This window comes from Lissotriton helveticus, chromosome 1_1, assembly GCF_964261635.1.
Source record: "Lissotriton helveticus chromosome 1_1, aLisHel1.1, whole genome shotgun sequence".
Lineage (NCBI taxonomy): Eukaryota > Metazoa > Chordata > Amphibia > Caudata > Salamandridae > Lissotriton > Lissotriton helveticus.
Window position 1 is genome coordinate 345,149,059 of NC_136057.1, and position 20,081 is coordinate 345,169,139.

At 47.9% G+C, this 20,081-nt stretch overlaps 1 protein-coding gene across 11 annotated transcripts in view; it reads left to right on the forward strand.

Annotated features, from left to right (window-relative positions):
• The first annotated feature begins 14,864 nt into the window (after positions 1–14,864).
• LOC144807664 (protein mono-ADP-ribosyltransferase PARP12-like) overlaps positions 14,865–20,081 on the forward strand; it is a 393,804-nt gene continuing 388,587 nt past the window's right edge. For all 11 annotated transcript variants that reach the window (XR_013606379.1, XR_013606384.1, XM_078673300.1 and 8 more), the window contains exon 1: positions 14,865–15,905. Coding sequence is in view for 9 of the 11 variants with exons in the window: in XM_078673300.1 (XP_078529426.1) it covers positions 15,559–15,905 (347 nt within the window). In the remaining 2 variants the exon portion in view is untranslated. The remainder of the gene's footprint in view (positions 15,906–20,081) is intronic.

Sequence of the window (20,081 nt, forward strand, 5' to 3'; positions counted from 1 at the left end):
TAGGAGGCAAGGATATCCACCGCATATACAAAACCATCGTGGAGGCAACGCCAAAGACATACCTCACACTCCTGACCGCTCTAAATCCCCAATTTGAGCCCATGGCAAACAGAGACTACGAAAGATTTATTTTTCGCCAAGCCAAGCAAGAAGCCGAAGAGTCTCTAGATGCATTCCATGGCAGACTAAAGGAACTAGCGAGCACATGTGGGTTCCGCGACGAACAGGAGGAGATCCGAGGTCAGATCATCCAAGGCTGCTACTCATCCAAGCTCCGGGTGACCATCCTCCAAGAAGACGGCAAGCCCCTGGCGGATATCCTCACACTAGGCCGCTCGAAGGAACTGTCGCAGGCAAGGGCTTCGCACATGGAAGCAGCCTTACACCGCCCCATCAAGACGGAATGAGTCAACGTGGCCGAAAAGGTGAACATGGTGAGGCCTAAAGTGCGACAAACAGGAGGGAGAAGACCGCCGGACACCAAAAAGAAAGAATGTGGGTACTGTGGAGGCCAACCCCACTGTATGCAGGATTACCCAGCAAAAGGGAAGAAATGTGGCGCATGCGGGTGGTTAAACCACTTCGCGGCAGTATGCAGATCCACTAGGGTCAAGAAAGAAGCCGCACATGCCGTGCGAGAAGAGCCGGATAGCGAGTACATGGACGACGACACCGAAGAGTACCCAGTCCATTATGTATTCGCAATTAACCAGCCACAAAGACAAAAGCGCCGCCTCCTGAAGTGTCGCATCAGGATCCACCAGCAGGAGGTAAAAGCGACCATCGACACGGGGGTGACAATTGAGCTAATGGCCGCCAATGTATACCACCAACTATGCACCAAGCCTCCTCTTTGAGACGCGAAGATCCGAGTTTTTGCATACGGACAGAAAAGGCCCATCCCATTGATTGGGTGTTTCAAGACAGATATACAGCACGGAGAGACGAAGATTGGCACCAACATCTACGTCACGGAAGAAGGCAGCGGCATGCTGTTGAGCGGACAATCCGCTGAAGCTGATATCGTTTGCTATGGCAGTACTGGAGGAGGAGTTAGACACCATAATGGAGGAGTTTGGTGAAGTGTTCAAAGGAATCGGGTGTCTGAAAGGGAAATAGGTGTCCTTACACATCGATCCATCTGTCCAACCGGTGGCGCTGAGGCACCGGCGAATCGCATTCCACCTGAGGCGGAAGGTCGAAGAGGAGCTGGAGGCTCTAGAAAAACAAGGCATCATAGAGCGAGTCAGCGGGCCAACCCGTGGGTATCCCCAATCATCATTGCCAGGAAGCCTAAACAACCCAAGTCCGCATATGTGTGGACATGCGCCTCCCCAACGCCGCCGTCAAAAGAGAACGACACCTGACGCCCACCATCGATGATATCTTGGGGGAGTTGAATGGAGCAAAGTGGTTCTCCAAAATGGACCTACGATCAGGCTATCACCAGCTGCCACTCCATCCAGGCTCGAGGTACATAACCACTTTCTCTACCCATGTAGGCCTCAGACGGTATCGGCGCCTAAACTTTGGCATCTCAAGTGCCGCACAGGTATTCCAGAACACCATAAGAGAGGTCCTCAGTGGCCTCCCTGGAGTTCTAAATGTGAGCGATGATCTGCTAATCTACGCGTCGACGGTGGAAGAGCACCACCAGAGGCTAAGAGGAGTCCTCAAGAGAATCCAAGAATCGGGCCTTACGCTACACCGCGAAAAATGTCAGTTTCTGCAGAACAAAATCAGTTTCTTTGGGTACACGTTCTCCGATCAGGGAGTGTACCAGGATCCGGACAAAGTAAAAGACGTCCAGGAGGCTCCCACCCCGACTAACATCTCAGAAACGAGAAGCTTTTTGGGCATGGTGAATTTCTGTGGGCGCTTCATCCCTGACCTATCCAACCTTACCAAGCCCCTCAGGGAACTGACAAAATCCACGACCACATGGCAGTGGGGCCCTGAACAAGAACACGCCTTCCAGGCAACAAAATCAGCCCTGTCAGCAGACACTACTCTGTCGTATTTTGACCCTGCGAAACCCACCAACGTGTCTGTGGATGCTAGCCCCTATGGCCTGGGAACAGTGTTAGCTCAACTTCAGAACAATGGAGAGTGGGCACCCATCGCCTACGCCAGCAGGTCCCTAACTGAAACAGAGCAAAGATACTCGCAGATCGAGCGAGAGGCCATCGCCATTCATTGGGCCTGCCGACACTTTCATGTCTACATATATGGACACCATTTCACAGTAGCAACTGACCATAAGCCGCTGATACCACTCTTCCAAGGGTCTGCGTCCAAACTGCCACCCATGATTGAAAAGTGGATACTCCAGCTCCAGGGCTACGACTACCGTGTGGAGTACAAGCCGGGATCCACCAATCCGGCAGATTATCTATCGAGGCACCCGCGGCCAGCCACCAAGGAGTAGAGAGCCGAGGCAGAGGACACGGAAGAGTATGTCCGCTTGGTGACAGAAAGATCACGACCTCTCCCCATGAGTTTGGCTGCCATCGTTGAAGCCTCAAAAGGGGACGAATGCATACAAATGGCGGCGGATGCAGTCAAGTCCGGAGATTGGAAGGCCATCCAAGAGTCTTTGAGCAGGAGAACAACCCAAGCCAAAATGACACTGGAAGCTATCCTGAGGGTAAAAGGAGAACTGTCCGTCGACAGCCAAGGATGTCTTCTACGAGGCCCTAGACCAGTTATGCCGACTAGCCTCACCCAACAGGCAGTAGACCTAGCACACTGAGGACACCAGGGGATGGTCAAGACCAAAGGCAAACTGAGAGCCAAAGTGTGGTTCCCTGGAATGGACGTCCTGGTGGAGCAAACAGTGAGAACCTGCCAGTGGTGTCAAGCGGCGGGCCAGGCAGATCGTCCCCACCCAGTGGTGACAGAAGACAACCCCCAGAGACCGTGGGAACGTGTGAGCGCCGACTTCGGGCACCTCCCAGATGGACGTTACGCCTTGGTCATCATTGATGATTTCACCAAATACCCAGAGGTCGAGATAGTGGGGAGCCAAACAGCCACAGAAGTGATTGCAAAGTTTGAAAAGACCATCGCCACTCATGGCATCTTTGAAGTAGTCAAAACGGACAACGAACCCCCCTTCCAGGGGCAAGAGTTCACCGAGTACCTCAAAAGTTGGGGGATTCATCATCTCAAAGTGACCCCTTGCTGGCCCCAAGCCAATGGGGAAGTGGAAAGATTAATTCGCACCCTCAATAAGACAATACGCATTGCCCTGGCTGATGGTTCTCCCGTGGAAAGGGCGATTTAGAGCTTCCTGAGAGAATACAGGATGACCCCTCATATCACGACGGAGGCAGCGCCAGGAACGGCCACCATGGGCCGAATAGTGAGTGACACGCTTCCCCACCACCCCACCTGGGTCCCGGCACAGGCCAACGAGGAGAAGACCCTGGCCAACCGGACTCGCTCGAACGAACAAGCCAGCCGGCGGAGAGGAGCCAAAGAGTCCAGCATTCGACCGCAAGATCAAGTCTATGTCAAGGACCGATACTCGGGAAGCAAGTTTCGGCTTCCATTCGAACCTCGCCCATTTGCTGTCACCCGCAGGACGGGCACGATGGTGACTGCCCAGAGAGGAGCTGACACCGTCACGAGAGATGTATCTTTCTTCAAGAGAGTCCATCCCGGGACACCTCACGGTCCCATGCTGGGGGCGGAAGGGCTGAGTCCGAACCAACTGAATGATGACCAGGAGATGGACCAAGATCCACACGTCGATGAAAACACAATGGACCGTGACACCCTGTCGCTGCACGCATCCCCCAGGGGTGGCCTGCCCAGCTCCTCCCCACCTCGGGATGAGCATAACACCCCCACGTGCAGGACCCCTGAGGTGACCCCATCCAGAGGTGGACAGTCCCGCTATGGCCTCAGGAAGAACCCAGCACCCTCTTCCCAGCTGGCCGATTACCTGGTGTAACCCTCAAGGACTAAGACTGGCAGACTAGTAACAGATCCAGGGGTCATCCTGTATTCTCTCAGGAAGCTCTAAATCGCCCTTTCTCCCGTTTCCAGCCAAAGTCATCGAGAAGACCGTCAACAAACAGCTGGCCGCCTTCCTCGAGACGAATGGATCCCTCGACCCCTCACAGTCGGGCTTCCGAGCCAACCACAGCACCGAGACCGCCCTCATCGCTGCCACCGATGACATCCGAGCCCTGATGGACAACGGAGAAACAGCGGCCCTCATCCTCCTAGACCTCTCCGCGGCATTCGACACTGTCTGCCACCGCACCCTAGTGCAGCGCCTCAGCAACGTCGGAATTCAGGAGAAGGCACTGGAATGGATCATCTCCTTCCTCGACGGAAGAACACAGAGAGTCCGTCTACCACCGTACAAGTCAGAGGCCACCGAAGTCATCTGCGGCGTCCCTCAAGGATCCTCGCTGAGCCCCACCCTCTTCAACGTCTACATGAGCCCCCTCGCACCCATCGCACGCCAACACAACCTGAACATCATCTCCTACGCCGATGACACCCAGCTGATCCTCTCCCTGACCAACGACCCCGCCGCCGCCAGAGCCAACCTTCACGAAGGGATGAAAGACGTAGCCGAGTGGATGACGACCAGCCGCCTGAAACTGAACTCAGACAAGACGGAAGTCCTCATCCTGGGCTCCTCGCCCTCCGCCTGGGACGACTCCTGGTGGCCCCCCGCCCTGGGCACCGCACCCACACCGACAGACCACGCACGCAACCTGGGCTTCATCCTGGACTCCTCCCTCTCCATGACCAGACAAGTCAACGCCGTCTCCTCGTCATGCTTCAACATCCTGCGCATGCTACGGAAGATCTTCCGGTGGATCCCCACCGAGACCAGGAAGACGGTCACCCAGGCCCTCGTCACCAGCCGACTGGACTACGGCAACGTCCTCTACGCCGGAACCACCGCCAAGCTCCAGAAGAGACTCCAGCGGATCCAGAACGCCTCAGCCAGACTCATCCTCGACATCCCCCGACGCAGCCACATCTCCAGACATCTGAGAGACCTGCACTGGCTCCCCGTCAACAAGAGAATCACCTTCCGTCTCCTCACCCACGCACACAAAGCCCTACACGATCAAGGCCCGAGCTACCTCAACAACCGCATCAACTTCTACGCTCCCAAACGCCACCTCCGATCAGCCAGTCACGCCCTCGCCGCCGTCCCCCGCATCCGAAGAACGACAACAGGAGGAAGGTCCTTCTCCTACCTGGCCGCCAAGACCTGGAACTCCCTCCCGACCGACCTGCGCCTGACCCAAGACCACCTCTCCTTCAGGAAGAAGCTGAAGACCTGGCTGTTCGAGCAGTAGCAGCACCCCCCCCTCCCCAAGCGCCTTGAGACCCTCCGGGTAAGTAGTGCGCTCTATAAATGTCCTTGATTGATTGATTGATTGATTGGTTTTCATTACCTACTGTACTAATGTTTTGTTGTTTTGATAAAGGTTGGAAGGAGTGTAATGTCCGGCGCGCGAGGAGGCGTTCTAGCCTGCCCGCGCTGTCGGAGCGCGCTAGCGCTGACGCGTGACGTCAGACGCTAGCGAGTATAAATAAAGAGGCGTGGCCTCAGCGCGGCAGTCGGAGCCGCGCGTGTGTAACCATAAAACCGGCTCCTGTGATTATTAGCGCTAGCGCACTGCCCCTAACAAACACAGCGTCCAGAAACGCTACAGTATACTGGGGCTCAGGGATAAACCGGGCTCACGTGCCGGGCTTGTCCATACCGCGGGTCGTCGTCGGAATGTCCGTAAGCAAAGCCTCCACCCCGAGGAAGAGGCCTGGGCCAGGCCCCACAGGTCCGCACTGGCAGTACCTGGCCTATTGTATGTAAGAAAGAGCAACATAGCTGATGGAGAGGCCCGCAACCAGGCCTGGCATGACCGCAGCGGCATACCCAGCAGAGGTAAGCCCCTGTAGGGAGGGATGGCTGTGGTCACAGAGATGCCTGTGCCAAGCCCGGAATGGCCTCCATCGCATCACCAAGCACAAGGCCTGCAAGAGGAGGCATCGAGTATCACGGACATTGAATATTCTCCGAGCCTGGAGTGTTAAAAGGGAGTACAAGGACTCGTGGGCAGGCCTTGGGCATGCCTGCATGACTGTGGTGCTGGTGACCGACGGAGACTCTGTAAGAAGCGGGTGTATTCTTCTATAGAAGGCCAACGCACCTCTACAAAAATGTATGACTATGCAAGTATAAGGCGCCATGCCATGGTCTTCCACAGACAACCCTATTCCGAGGCATATCCCTGGATATGAATGGCTGGTGTATTTAAATCTATGCCCCGGAATCCTTCGCTTGTGTAAGGGTCCACGTGTCTTCTGCACCAGCCTTTGTAGGCAAGCAGAGGAAATGCCTGAATGCAGTACCCACCCAGGCCTGCTGGGTGGCGCTCTTTGAGCATTGTGGCAGGTAGCGTTGTTTTTTAGACACATCTCTCTGTAATATCAATGCAGGCGTTTGCGTCAATTGCACAAAATCTCTCTCAGGATCTTTGATTCTATCCAAGCGTCATGCACAGCAGCGTCGCAGGCTCCACGCCACTAGCATAACGGTCTTCGAGCAAGAAATGCAGACTTTAGCAATAACCTACAACATTGGCATTTGGGCCAGCCCCAAATATGACATTTTGTGTGCGCAGTTTCAATAACATTGAATAATTCAACCAGTTTTTGTCCACGTAAAGAAGCTTTCAATCAATAAATTCATAAATGTTCCTTAAATGCCCCCAGGGAGCTAACTCGACCACTCGGGCATGTGAAGGAAACGTTAACATGCACAGGAAGGTAGAAGTGCCTGTCAAATAGAGTTTGTGTATGTGCGGGAGTGTCTGTGTGGGGAAACATCCTTTACGACGAAACTTTTACAACGCGGTACCATTACCACGCAGGTTTTACAGCGCAAGTCGTTACAACGACTTGCGCTGGTGGGCGCTGTAGGATAGGGAAGAGTTTAATTTACTACCCAACACCTTCCCTACTATCCACGGGGACTGGAGTTGGAATAGTAAATTAAACTATTCACTATCCAGCGCCCCCCGTTACAACGACTTGCGTTGTAAAACCTGCGTGGTAACGGTACGCATTGTAAAATCGCGCGTTGTACCGCCATACATCCGTATATTTATATTTTAATCCCAACATGTTTCAGCGCGAAGGACCAGCACTAAATGCTAAAGAAAAGTCATAAAGTACAAAATAATAGCTGGTATGGGAGAACGACAGCACCAGAGAGAAATAAATATATGAAAACTGAAATGTAGAGAAAATGAGAGAGTGAAAGGAATGCAGAGAAAATATATATATATATATATATGTATGTATATATGTATATATATTTATATATTAACATATATATATATATATATATATATATATATATAGACAAAAAAACATAGGTTTCAGGGACGTTATAGTTAGAAATTAGCGTTAAAAACCTTTGAAATTCACTGAAAAAAACAGGTTTCAGGCCTGTTATAGTTAAAAATTAGCATTTAAAAACCTTAGAAATTCACTAAAAAACCACAAGTTTCAGGCACGTTATAGTTAGTTGGACATTTCACTCGTACAAAACCAGAGAAATTCGCCTGTCATAGTTAGTAGAGCTAACTATAACTTGCGCCCCCGCAATGCACTACTGATGTCGTCACATATTACATCACTCATGACATGGTCAGTGATATCACTGATGATATAGCTCTACTAACTATAAGTTCATTGTATTGCCTGACGCGTTTCTGTGGCCAACGTACCACTTCATCAGAGGCATTTCTCCTGTACGCATTGGAGCGCTCTTTATACTGCATGCTGATTAGTTGAAACCCCTCATGGGTTCAACTACGTACTTAATTGCTTCATAGAGCATGCTGGAATGTGTAGTCACATCGAGCTTTCATTAAACACCTATAGTAGGTTCCAATGCTTACAGAGTTCAGAGAGTCAATTTAGAATCCTTAGTAGGATCTAGATGTGGTGGGAGCAGGCACTTTTCATCAAGACGCACTGTGCTGAAAACCAGAGCAGGAAGGTTCCTCTCCCTCAGCCTCTCATTCCTTTGAGGTGGTGCATCCTGCATGGGACGGCGCCTGTGTCATAATATTATCCAACAAAGGCCGAAGCTTCTCAAGATGCACACGACAGTGCGTCTGCCATCCAACATCACGGTTCAGCCAGCCCCAGCCATCCAAGTTCATTGTATTGCCTGATGCGTTTCTGTGGCCAACATACCTGTTCATCAGAGGCATTTCTCCTGTACGCATTGGAGCGCTCTTTATGACACGGGCGCCGTTCCGTGCAGTATGCACCATCTCCAAGTGGTACATTGGCCACAGAAAAGCGTCAGGCAATGCAACGAACTTGGATGGCTGGAGCAGGCTGAACCGTGATATAGGATGGCAGACGCACTGTTGAGTGCATCTTGAGAAGCTTCAGCCTTTGTTGGATAATATATATATATATATATAAATATATAATCCAACACAAAGATTGTCCCACTTTAAAGAGCCAGCATTCAGGTAGGTTGTAGAATTTCGTTTTTATTTTCAAGAAAACAGCGTAGAAAGATGAGAACAGAGTCCATGCTATTTACAAGCCTGACGCGTTTCATGCTCCCCTGAGCATTTCTTCAGAGGCTTCAGCAAACTCTGTGTGGAGCTTTCAAAGTTTTTCAATGATTTGCACCTGCTCCAGTGGGCGTGGACGCCCCCGGGGCCTGCTGGTGCTGGTAGTTCAATAAATCTTGCTGCAGTGAGCTGCTCCCAGAGTAAAATAATACTTTAAAGTTAAAGCCCGAGTGGGTCTGGAAAATGTTCAAACTGCTCTGCGCTGCAAATGACACCCTGAAAAATGACCTTGCCTGCCAATTCCTGCTGTATGCCATGTGAATGCAGCTTGGACCACTTGTATGTAGTAAGGGCTCTTCCCTGAGCGGGACTGGCCAGTAAATAATCCAACACAAAGATTGTCCCACTTTAAAGAGCCAGCATTCAGGTAGGTTGTAGAATTTCGTTTTTATTTTCAGGAAAACAGCGTAGAAAGATGCGTCTGCCATCCAACATCACGGTTCAGCCAGCCCCAGCCATCCAAGTTCATTGTATTGCCTGATGCGTTTCTGTGGCCAACATACCTGTTCATCAGAGGCATTTCTCCTGTACGCATTGGAGCGCTCTTTATGACACGGGCGCCGTTCCGTGCAGTATGCACCATCTCCAAGTGGTACATTGGCCACAGAAAAGCGTCAGGCAATGCAACGAACTTGGATGGCTGGAGCAGGCTGAACCGTGATATAGGATGGCAGACGCACTGTTGAGTGCATCTTGAGAAGCTTCAGCCTTTGTTGGATAATATATATATATAGGACAATTACATCTTTCCACTGGTCTTGGAATTGAAGTCTTACATACAAGACACCAAGGACTTCTTGAACAAAGTGGATACGATAAAATGGGAACCGGACTATCTGTTCCTGGTGATGGACATCACCAGTCTTTATACGATCATCGACCACAATCATGGACTGGCTGCTATTGAACACTATCTTGGCAAACACCAAATACGTTTTGCACATCATAACGTTATGTTGATGGAATTTGTACAGTTTTGTTTAATTAACAACATTTTCCTGTTTGAGGATAAATTCTATCGACAGATCTCCGGTACGGCGATGGGCACCTGCTTTGCTCCCAGCTACGCGAACTTGTTCGTCGGCTGGTGGGAGGAGCAGGTGCCCAGGAGCTGGAAGGAAGGCCAGGATAGTGGAAGGGTGGTACATTGGTACCGCTACATAGATGATTTATTCATCGTGTGGCAGGGTACCAAAGACATGGCAGAGAAGTATATCACATCTCTCAATGACAACATCTATAACATTAATCTCTCTGGCACAATTAGTGGGGTGGCAGCCAACTACTTGGATCTCAGAGTGTATGTTGAGGATGGCCATGTCCAGACCTCGCTGTACCGGAAGGAAACAGCGGGTAATTCCATCCTTTATGCTAAAAGTGGGCATCCACCTAAGCTAATCAAGAGTATCCCATATGGGGAACTTTTGAGGTTGAAGAGGAATAGCACACAGGACCGGGAATTCGAGGCGGCTGCCTCTGACTGCCTGGCACGCTTTCGCTCAAGAGGTTTTGAAGAGCCACTTTTGCAGAGTACTCTTACTAAAGTCCGGAAGATCCCTAGAAGTGATTTGCTTAGAGCTAAACCCAAGGAAAGTAGCATCCCTAAAAAAGACATCTTTAGGATGATCACACCATATTCCTTGGGGGCGGACAAACTCAAAGCTCTAATGCGAAAAAATTGGCATATATTACTGACCGATGAAGTGTTGAGAGAAGATCTTCCACCACACCCACTAGTGACCTTTAGCAAGGCAAGGTCCCTAGGAGATATGCTGGTACATAGCCACTTGGAGGTGCCCTCTGCCCAAACTAATACCTTAAGAGCCTTGAGTGGTTTCTTTCCTTGTGGCAAATGCAAGGCATGTGCCAATAGCCGTAGGGTACTCCATTATGATATCCCAGACGCAGGCAGAACTAATAAAATCCAGAAATTCATCACGTGCAGTACCACCTATGCCGTGTACTGCCTCATGTGCCCGTGTGGCTTGCGCTACATCGGTAGCACCATCAACCAACTGAAGTTGAGAGTGCTGGAGCACCTGAGGGCAATCGACAAAGTCGATCCCTCGTACCCAGTGGCGCGACACTTTGCGGAATATCACAATAAATATCGTAACAAACTGCAGTTTTTTGGTATAGATCATGTCCCGCATAATCCATGTGGCGGAGATAGACTTAGAAGGCTACGACGCCTTGAATCAAGGTACATTATCGATCTGTCCACCAAATACCCTAAAGGTATGAACAGCGGGGAAGAATTGGCAGTACACTTGGGGAAGTAATAATCACCACCCCTTGTTACCTGCTATATGCCAAATTAGGCTAGTTAAGTACCTGACAACAAGTCAATCATGTAAACGATATGTCTATATACATATACTGCATCAAGCTATGATCATAAGAGATATAATGCCACCTATCGCTGAATGAATGGGTCTTCCGGTACTCTGTACTCAAGTAGTCTACCTGTTGAACGGAAGTATCAACTGTGTTTGCAACTAACATCATACTTTTTTCTCCAGTTTTTCTATTGAAAATTTGATCATGAAAATTACTGTGTTTTTCAGAGATTTTTCTTTGCCTCTTAGTATTTGTGTTTCTCTCTTTATTGCTTCGGTGGTAGGACAGCCTTCGCTGTATGGTGGATATTTCGTAATTTGTAATTACATGTATACTTAATAATTTAAGAAAAAGAGAAATGAATTCTGATAATCATGTTATGAATTATGCTGAACACCATTTTGCAGTTTTTGTATGCCTAACTCTTGTTTGTCAGTGGGTATTCACGCTGTAAGGGACACAAGCCGATCCACGGCTCTATTTCTTTTGAGACCCTCCTGTCTTGTGAATATTCCGATTTTCGGAAACATATAACCCATTCCAAGATGGCGCCCATTGTGGTGCAAGGAAGGGAAAGTCCCTTGTTGTTGTTGACCACTTCTGGCGAACTTGCATTTAAATCTCCAAACTGCATGGTACCGGTAAGAAACACCGAGGAAGGCTACCGCCGAAACGTTTGTTTGTCTGCTGTAATAAAGCTGTGTCCGAGTAACTGCCGGAGTGCTGTTTTATCTTATTGTAGTGATAAGGTTTTGTGAGCGTAAATATATATATATATATATATATATATATATATATATATATATATATATATATATATATATATATATATATATATATATATATATATAATTCTATGCTTAAAATGTATACATGGGTGAAGCCTGGGGGTTGGGTTTTTAGTGCAGTCAGGAAGAATGGCACTCAGACTGGTACGCGTAGTGTTAGATGTGAGCCTGAGTAGGTATGGTGCTGCCAGGTCAGGGGAATTACCCAATAACCCCCGGGAGCCTTGCGTGTAGTGGGGATCCCTCCACAATTTTTTATTTTCAGTCAGAGTCTCTAAATCTGTGCAAACAGCCGTTCTGCACTTGTATGTGGATGCTTCTATCGCCTGGCCGCACTGTTTCTTAAGAAGAAGCCGGCGTGTGCTAGCATTATCGCTCTGTACTTTAATTCTCCGGCGGTACCCGAACTCTTCACCCGCCCGACGCTCGAACCTGCCCGTAATGAATCAGGGATCCCCACTACACGCAAGGCTCCCAGGCTGAAAGACTACACAAATTGACTAACGTGGATAGAGAGAAGCTTCTATGCCCGTCTAAGATAACATTGTCTCGCAAAGTGGTGACGTGACATGACAATCGCGACAACTGCTCCTGATCAACTTACAGAATCCCATTGATTGAGCCCTGATGAGATTCCGTGTATTTCTTCCACGGATTCGAAACGCGTCGGCAGAATAGATTGATACATGAAACACACAGGGTTAATTTCTGGTCAACATTAATATGTTGAATGGTTTTGTGTTCTTCGATTTCTTCTTTGAACGTGTCTCTATCATTGAATTGTAAATATTGTCATTTTTTGAACATGTGCAAAGGATTGTTTGTTTGTCAATCATTTAACAAGTTAAGGTGTATAACATCATTTTTGGTTGTTTAATATTCAGTTTTGTATATATGATTTTTGTATATTTGTATATGTTGAGTGTCTTTCTCTAACAGAGGATTATTTGTGTCCAAACATTTAAAATTTCTAAGTAAAGGGTATAAATAAAATATACCGAACGAATTTGGAATCCAGTTCGATTTGTTTGCTCAGAATTACGAGCTTTTGAAACGTGGTGGGGTTGGCATCTTGTTCTTTCTAAAAAAAAGCTCTCATGGTATAGACATCATGACAAATGCACGGGGAAAACATATTGCATGGAGTGACATGGTGCAATTGTGTAGGCACTCAAATGCGTGGGTGATTACACGGGTGCCATGTGTCTTCCGGCCTCCTCTGAGTCTTCTGGCAGGTAATCTGCTTCCCAAGCGACCCTTGCCCATTCCCGCTTGAACTCAAGCCATCACTTTGTTTCTCGTAATAATACCTCCCATTCTCCCCTGTCCTCCTACAGGCGCATCCGCCTCACTCATCGCACTGGTTCCTTGGAGTGCAACCATTGCAATTGTGATTAGCACGAGACTTTTCACACCTGTATCATACCATCACTACATGTGCCCGGGACTGTGCTCATGTATATATGGGTCACTCGAGGATTTGTGTTTCCCTTTCTGTACAGGTTTGATTGTTACTTCTGGCATGCAACCATCTCGCAATCCATTACATCTGTGCTGCCAGGTAATGTGGTAAATTAAGCACTGAGTACAGTAGATGTGGCATTACTATCATTTTTGCATTCGCTACTCCTCCTGCTACTGACAATGGAAGCGTATTCCAGAAGGGCATTCCCACCTGGAAAGCAGCAACAGCCCTACTCATGTTCCCGTCCAACAAATCTTACTTATGCCTGTGTAACCTAACCCCCGGGTATTTCAAATAGGTTGATTCCCACTGAAATCCCGATATAGGTAGGTCGATGATTTGAGAGAGCCTGAGTGGTAAGGGTCCCTTTTTCTAGGCTATCTGAGGTGGACATTTCACCCCTGTTATAAAATTCCTTAAATCTGCAAGGTCTGAGCTCTGATCAGGCACAGCTGATACTTGACCTGGTCACTCTTGCAGTGTCTGGAACACCAAGAATAGATGTGTTTGAGCTGGTGCTTGTACAGAGGTACATCATGTGAATTTGCTGTAACATCAGTTGTTAGAATGGAGGGAGAAACTGGAAGCCAGTGTGAGCATTCTAAATTGTACAGCCTTTACACATGCTGGAGTCCATTTTAGACATATAGCCACAGCTATGATGTTTGGGGAAGTTGTTACCTCTGCTGACATCCACGACTCACCTCCTCTATCCACCACCTCTTGCTGTGTGTATATCCCTGCTCTGTGAGCACATCAGAAAGGTTTGCATCACTATCTGGAGGGTGCCAGGTGCAAGTCCTGATACTGTGTCACTTACTCTTCTATGCACCAAATCTCCCTTCCTCTCCACCTCAAGGATGTTCCTCAGCACACACTATGCATCCAGACATGCAGTGCATAAGTCAGAGGGGGACATGTGCCCCTTCGCTTTAGGCCGAAGAAGGATAAGAGGTGTTGGTGTTGTGAACCTTCTCATTTGGGAGATAGAGGGCACGTCTCCTTCACTCTCCTTAGCCCCAGGGGGTAATGTGTGCCACGCCCCCTTTGGAGAAAAGGAGAACATAGAGGTGCCTCTTGCCCATGATGAGATAGGCTCACCCATATTCAGAGTGTTGTCAGGCCACCCTGCCAGGGAAACACTTATTTGTAAGGGGTTCTTTATAGAACCCTCACATTGGAATACGGAAAGTGTAGTCACACACAGATGTTGATATTTTATGATAAAAGGTTATTAATTATGTACAGTCAGTATGTAAATGTTATGTATCAGAATAATCGTAATTAGCACGGTAGTCTCAGCAGTTACAATAAAGAATAAGATTAACTTGTTGTAGAATGCACAATGTTTTTAACCCAAATGTTCTTGGGTGAGAAACCCCCACGTAGTGGTCAGGAACGCTGCTGCGCTTGCTGGGGGGCAGGGGCGATCTGACACAATTTGCCAGTGCTGCTTGGGCTCCCAGTCCGGACCTGACTGCTGGCGCAGTTAGTTGCAGGTATGCGTGGCACTTGTTTTCGTAATGTATTTGCATCGTGACTTTGCTTGTTGCCTGTAAAACACACCTGTTACTTATCATGACGCAGGGTTCGAACTCCACTGACTGCTCTCATGGGCGCGTGAACTGTGACAGAGTCTCAGCGTCGTTCCCCTGGTCACCCCTCCTGCCCGTCCTCCAAGCTCAGTTTCGTTTCTCCGGCTCCTGATAGCATGGGAGGCGCCGAGAGAAGAAACTACTCCCCCGCCCCTGACGGTAGAGGAGCTAGAGGGTGAGAGAGACTGCACGCATACAGGGACGGAGAGCAAAGCCCGCCCGAGAGCAGCAGCTAGGACCAACTGACCCGAAGCAGACTCACTACACTAACACCCGAGAAGACTGGCACCCAGCGACCCGGGCAAGAGCCCTGCCTGCGACCCCCGGTGTGAACATACACCGTGGACCCCGGGAACGAGTGCCACAGACAGTGTCAAAACCAGCTGTCACATGGAGCCCTGCTGTGACTGGCACGTCTGGCAGGACTGCCGATGAGGCCCTCCTGGACACCGAACACCTCATTGCGTTGTTTGCCCCTTTCTGTCCCAGCGCTCTGAAATAGCGACTGTAGTGACTTGTAGCGCTTTTTAAAAATCCTAAATAAACATGACGCATCCAACCTCACTCATTTGACGTGAGTCCCACCCTTGGTAGCAGAATCTCACTCTTGCCCTATTCACTGTAGTAGAAGAGTCACGCACAAGGGAATTTCTGTTTTTATTTTAACACTTTTCGAACAAAATCCCACAACTCTCGCCCAGTGCCCCACAGCAACAATTTCCTCCACCATGATGTGGGAGGAGACCCCCGACTCGCAGCCGGCAGACGACGAGCCCTTCATGTCCGACCCGGCAGTCTCTGCCTTCCTGACCCAGCAGCTGTGTGCACGCGGGGGACGGCTGGCCGTGTCGGAGATACCGCAGCACCTCCCCCTGCCCCCGGCGCACATCGCAAGCATCCTCCGGGAGGAGGCCTCCCGCTTCCTGCTGCTGGAGCCGGCGGGGCTGGTGCTGGCGCTGTCGGCTGTCCGGCTCTGCATCAATTACCAGCGGGAGCAGTGCCAGACCGCGGCCTGTGGGCGTCTCCACCTCTGCCGCTTCTTCATCCTGGGCAAGTGCTTCCACCGGAGCAAAGGGTAGGTTCCTGGGACCGATCTTGTAGGCAATGAGTTCATTTCTTTAGGCATGGGATTAGCCAAATTATTTTTCTGTAAAAAAAAAAAAAATCTGTAAACAATAAGTAATGTATACATCATGCATAATTTACAATTTACTTCTGCTTGCCACTGCTGAACCGCACATAGATAGGGCAATAGGTCAGCCTACTTCGTCTATTTGCTGTCTCTAGTATGAGTGACAGCATTTTTCTTGTGGACAATTTGCCTTAAAAAAAACTTCCATGAGGCCTGATGGTCAATGCGTTATTTTTTGGTCTACAAACATTTTTTACAAACTTGATTTTATTTTATCTATTTATTTTTTGACAGTCCCTCCACACCACTGCCAGGCAGTGGTGGGTGGAACGTATCAGGGGTAGCGGGTCAGGGGAAGGGGTGAAAAAAAATATTTACACTTACCTCTTCAGGCCCGCAGTCTCTCCTCTGTTGTCTCTCCTCTGTCGTCTCTCCTCTGATTCTCTTCCTGACGAGTCCCAGAAGCTGGAAGCACACAGGCTCCCCTAAGCAATTTCCAATGCTGCTGTCAGCAACATTGTGATTGGCTTGAGCGCCATAGTTAGGCGCTCAGACAGGGAGTGGGAGCCTGTGCAAGTTCTCCACCCAGATTTGTGCAATACAGCTGGTGGAGACCATGCTAAGTGCGCATGACTGTTTGGCCGGCCCAAAACAGCCGGCTAAACCATCATGCGCACGTAGAGAGTGCCTACAAGTTCTACCCCTGCTCTTTCCCTTTGCTAGGTACTATTGTGGGTAGGTACACAGCTTTTTTGGCTGCTCTAATGTGAATCTCTGTCATGCAGTTAGGGCACATGTGAGCTCACCTTGGTATTCTTCTAAGCCTTATTATTTGTTATGTTGTCTTTCAGTATTTGTTGCTAATTCTCGTGTTTGACACTGTTAATGGTATCTGCTGCTTTACTTGCTTTGGGTTTATGGTACATTCATTCTTGTATGTTGTAATGTTAAAGCAGAATTGTTTTTGACAACATGCATTAAAAGCATGTTACGTTACTTTGTGTCCTAGGACTTGAACTGTCACTTTTCCCAGAGTAAATAGGCAATTACAATTCAGAGGACAATGAATTCCATTAGCTTAAAAGCTAGTCCTGGCTGAGGGAGTTACACATAACATGGAGGAACCTCCCCTCAGCCAGTCTCTCACTAACACACACTTCACACATACAAAAAAGCAAAGCAGAGGGCTGCGCCTTCTCATACCTAGCACCTAATGCCTTGAACAACCTCCCACAACACATCAGAGCTTCTTACTCTCTTCTTGGCTTTTGCAAGAAGCTGACATAACACAACATGACCTGATGTGTCGTGATGTAACATATTGTAACAAAACATAGTGCCACTGAACAGCTATGTACAGATTGCAAATACCAGCCCCCGCAAAAACAATTAATATTCTTTAGAAATTGGAGGACTTTAGCAAGTCGCCCTAAGAGAAGGTAGAGATAACCGCAGATAGATAGATCCCTTACAACCTGGATGCTAACCGAAGTGCCCAAAGCTAGTTAGAGTTTGTTTATTTCCCTAGGTGCAGCATCTCCTCTGGTGAGAGCACCATGATATCACTGCAGGTTCTTGCCATGTTAGTGTAGTATCTAGGGAAGCAAGAGGTTAAGTAAGCTGGCATCTACAAGGGCGTGAGGAAAGGTCTCCACAGAGATTTCCTTCACTCTGCATGTTATCTATACAAGCAAAATAAAATGTTATACAGCTGCCACTGCTCATTTCACTGAATTTAAATCTATAGTGTCACATTTATGTTAATTTAAGCAAACAAGAGTGGTTTGCTTTCCGGTCACTCTGATTTCCCTGCTTCTTATTTGATGACTTTACTTCATCTTTTTGTGTTTTTACCTTCCATAGAGCATAGATTCTTTACCATTCTTTAGATTTGATGACTCGTACCCTTCTACTGCTGACACTAAGGAACTACTTTTTCATTTTGTTCCAACACTTCATGGGAGTGCAGGTGTTTTCATACTCTCCTGTCTGCTGTTTGCCCCCACACACATCCCATGCATGCTCCTTTTGGCACCGCCCCAACACATTTACAGAAACGAAACACAGCACAGTTTTCTGCCATGCACGTTATCCTTTTAAAGATAATCACTGGAACCTATAACCTTTTCTTTGTAAAAATGTACCTTGAACCAGAGAATGCAGGCTGGCTACTCGAAGTACAAGGTGCACACACCTCTTATTGTTTACAGAGGTAGCCAGCGGCATACCATTTGCTCTGCATGCGTCAGAAGTGACAAAGTCAGCTCAGCAGAGATCACGCTGCAGCATGGCACACCCACCAGCACAATATAAAAATATGAGTAAGGAAATGCCTTGGTCTTGTTTATTTTGTGAGAAAAGAAAAACTGTCTTTATTTTTTTTCATACTGAATCCCATTTTTACCTGTTGAAGTTTAATAAACGTGTACCATGAAAATGCGCAACACACAAAGTTATGTATATCAGACTTGAGATTATGTTATTATTTGTTCCCACTGACTTTGTACTGCTCTGTTATGGCTCTCAGGGTCTCATTTCTTATCATTGTTCAAGGTTTTAAAAATAACTTGATATAAATATTGTCAGTAATATGACTGACCAGCTAGTAATTAAGCAATATTATGCGACAGGGAGGGTGAAGCTGAGGGCCCTACTCCACCCCAGCCAATACCTACCTGAGAGTATCCGCCCCCTTGGATAATATTGCTATTGTAAATCAGACCCTTAAAATCTGGGGTGAAATCCACGGAAGAGTTTGTTAGATGGTGTGTTTTTCATGGGAATATTTATGTGAAAGTTTAAAAGAAGCACAGATGTTGGATTTATTTTGGTGATAATGCTCAGCCATTTTGTACCGTTGAAATTCATTTTAGAGAATGCCACGTTTTTAGGCTTATATAAAGGTACATATAGATAGGGTGCCATAGTATAAATCGTTTGCCGGGGGTGGCATACTAATTTTAAGAATTGTGGTGAGTTCTAAGGATATTTCACTATGTGATAAATACCTATTCACTGATGGCATTTGATAAACCATGTCTCAGAGGAAATGGACTTCGCATGTAATTTTCTCCTGGAAATGATATTAAGGGCGCCAAAACCTAAAATGAGGACACCTTCTCGCTAAAATTCACAAATATGTTCCTCAACCATAAGAGGACAATGTCTGATATACTAAGTAAAACATGACCTTCAACAGGAGCCGCAGCCTGTCGGTGCCTCCATAGTCTCTACTGCAGCTTGACTACAGAGTGCCAGTGAGCCACAAGCAAACTTCATGGGAAAATGAGGCACTCCTGATTGCCATGTTGTTGGAATAGGAGCTGTAGAATTGACATTTTTCCAATAGTTGAGAAAGCAGTAAATAAATAAAATGATGGGTTTCATTTTGCCACTGAAATTAAGGTTAGTACTTTGAAATACTAAGGTGTTGACACATTTGCTCTAAATTTTCAAATATGCTCCTCATCCATATTAGAAATTAGTCTGGCAGGCTGAGTGAAACACACTTTCAACAACAGCACCAATCTGAAAATTGATTCCCCAGTGGTCTACTGTAGCTCCACCTCAGTTTTCTAATAACCAACTAGAGTGCTAACATTCCAATTCGTGACAAACTGGACAATTCCCTGTTTCTGAATAGTTCAACATTCTGAAGCCTTTCCTATATACCAGGGGGAAATAAGCCAACTTGAGGTGTTAATACAGATGTGAAACCAGCTCGTTTTAAATATGTTCGGGCACAAACAGATTTTAGTGAATTATGACACCTACTATGCTCTCCGCATGGATCGCCCGGCGGGCAAAGCCGGCGGCGGTGTGGCAATGATCATTCGCTCAACGCTCAGATTCCAGCTTCTTGACCACCCTCCCATACCTCATGTGGACTTTCTGGTTGCCCGGTCCACAAATCTCACTGATCCCCTCACTTTTGTGCTTGTTTATCGGCCTCCCCAGTCTATGCCTCAGTTTGTTCCCCTATTACAGGACCTTTTGGCCACCCTGGCAGTAAACAACTCATCTGTAATCCTGCTTGGGGATCTCAATTACTGGCCCGACGATCCCAGAGAATGTTCTGCCTCCAAAGACTTCTCTGCCACTCTTCAGTCACTGAACTTC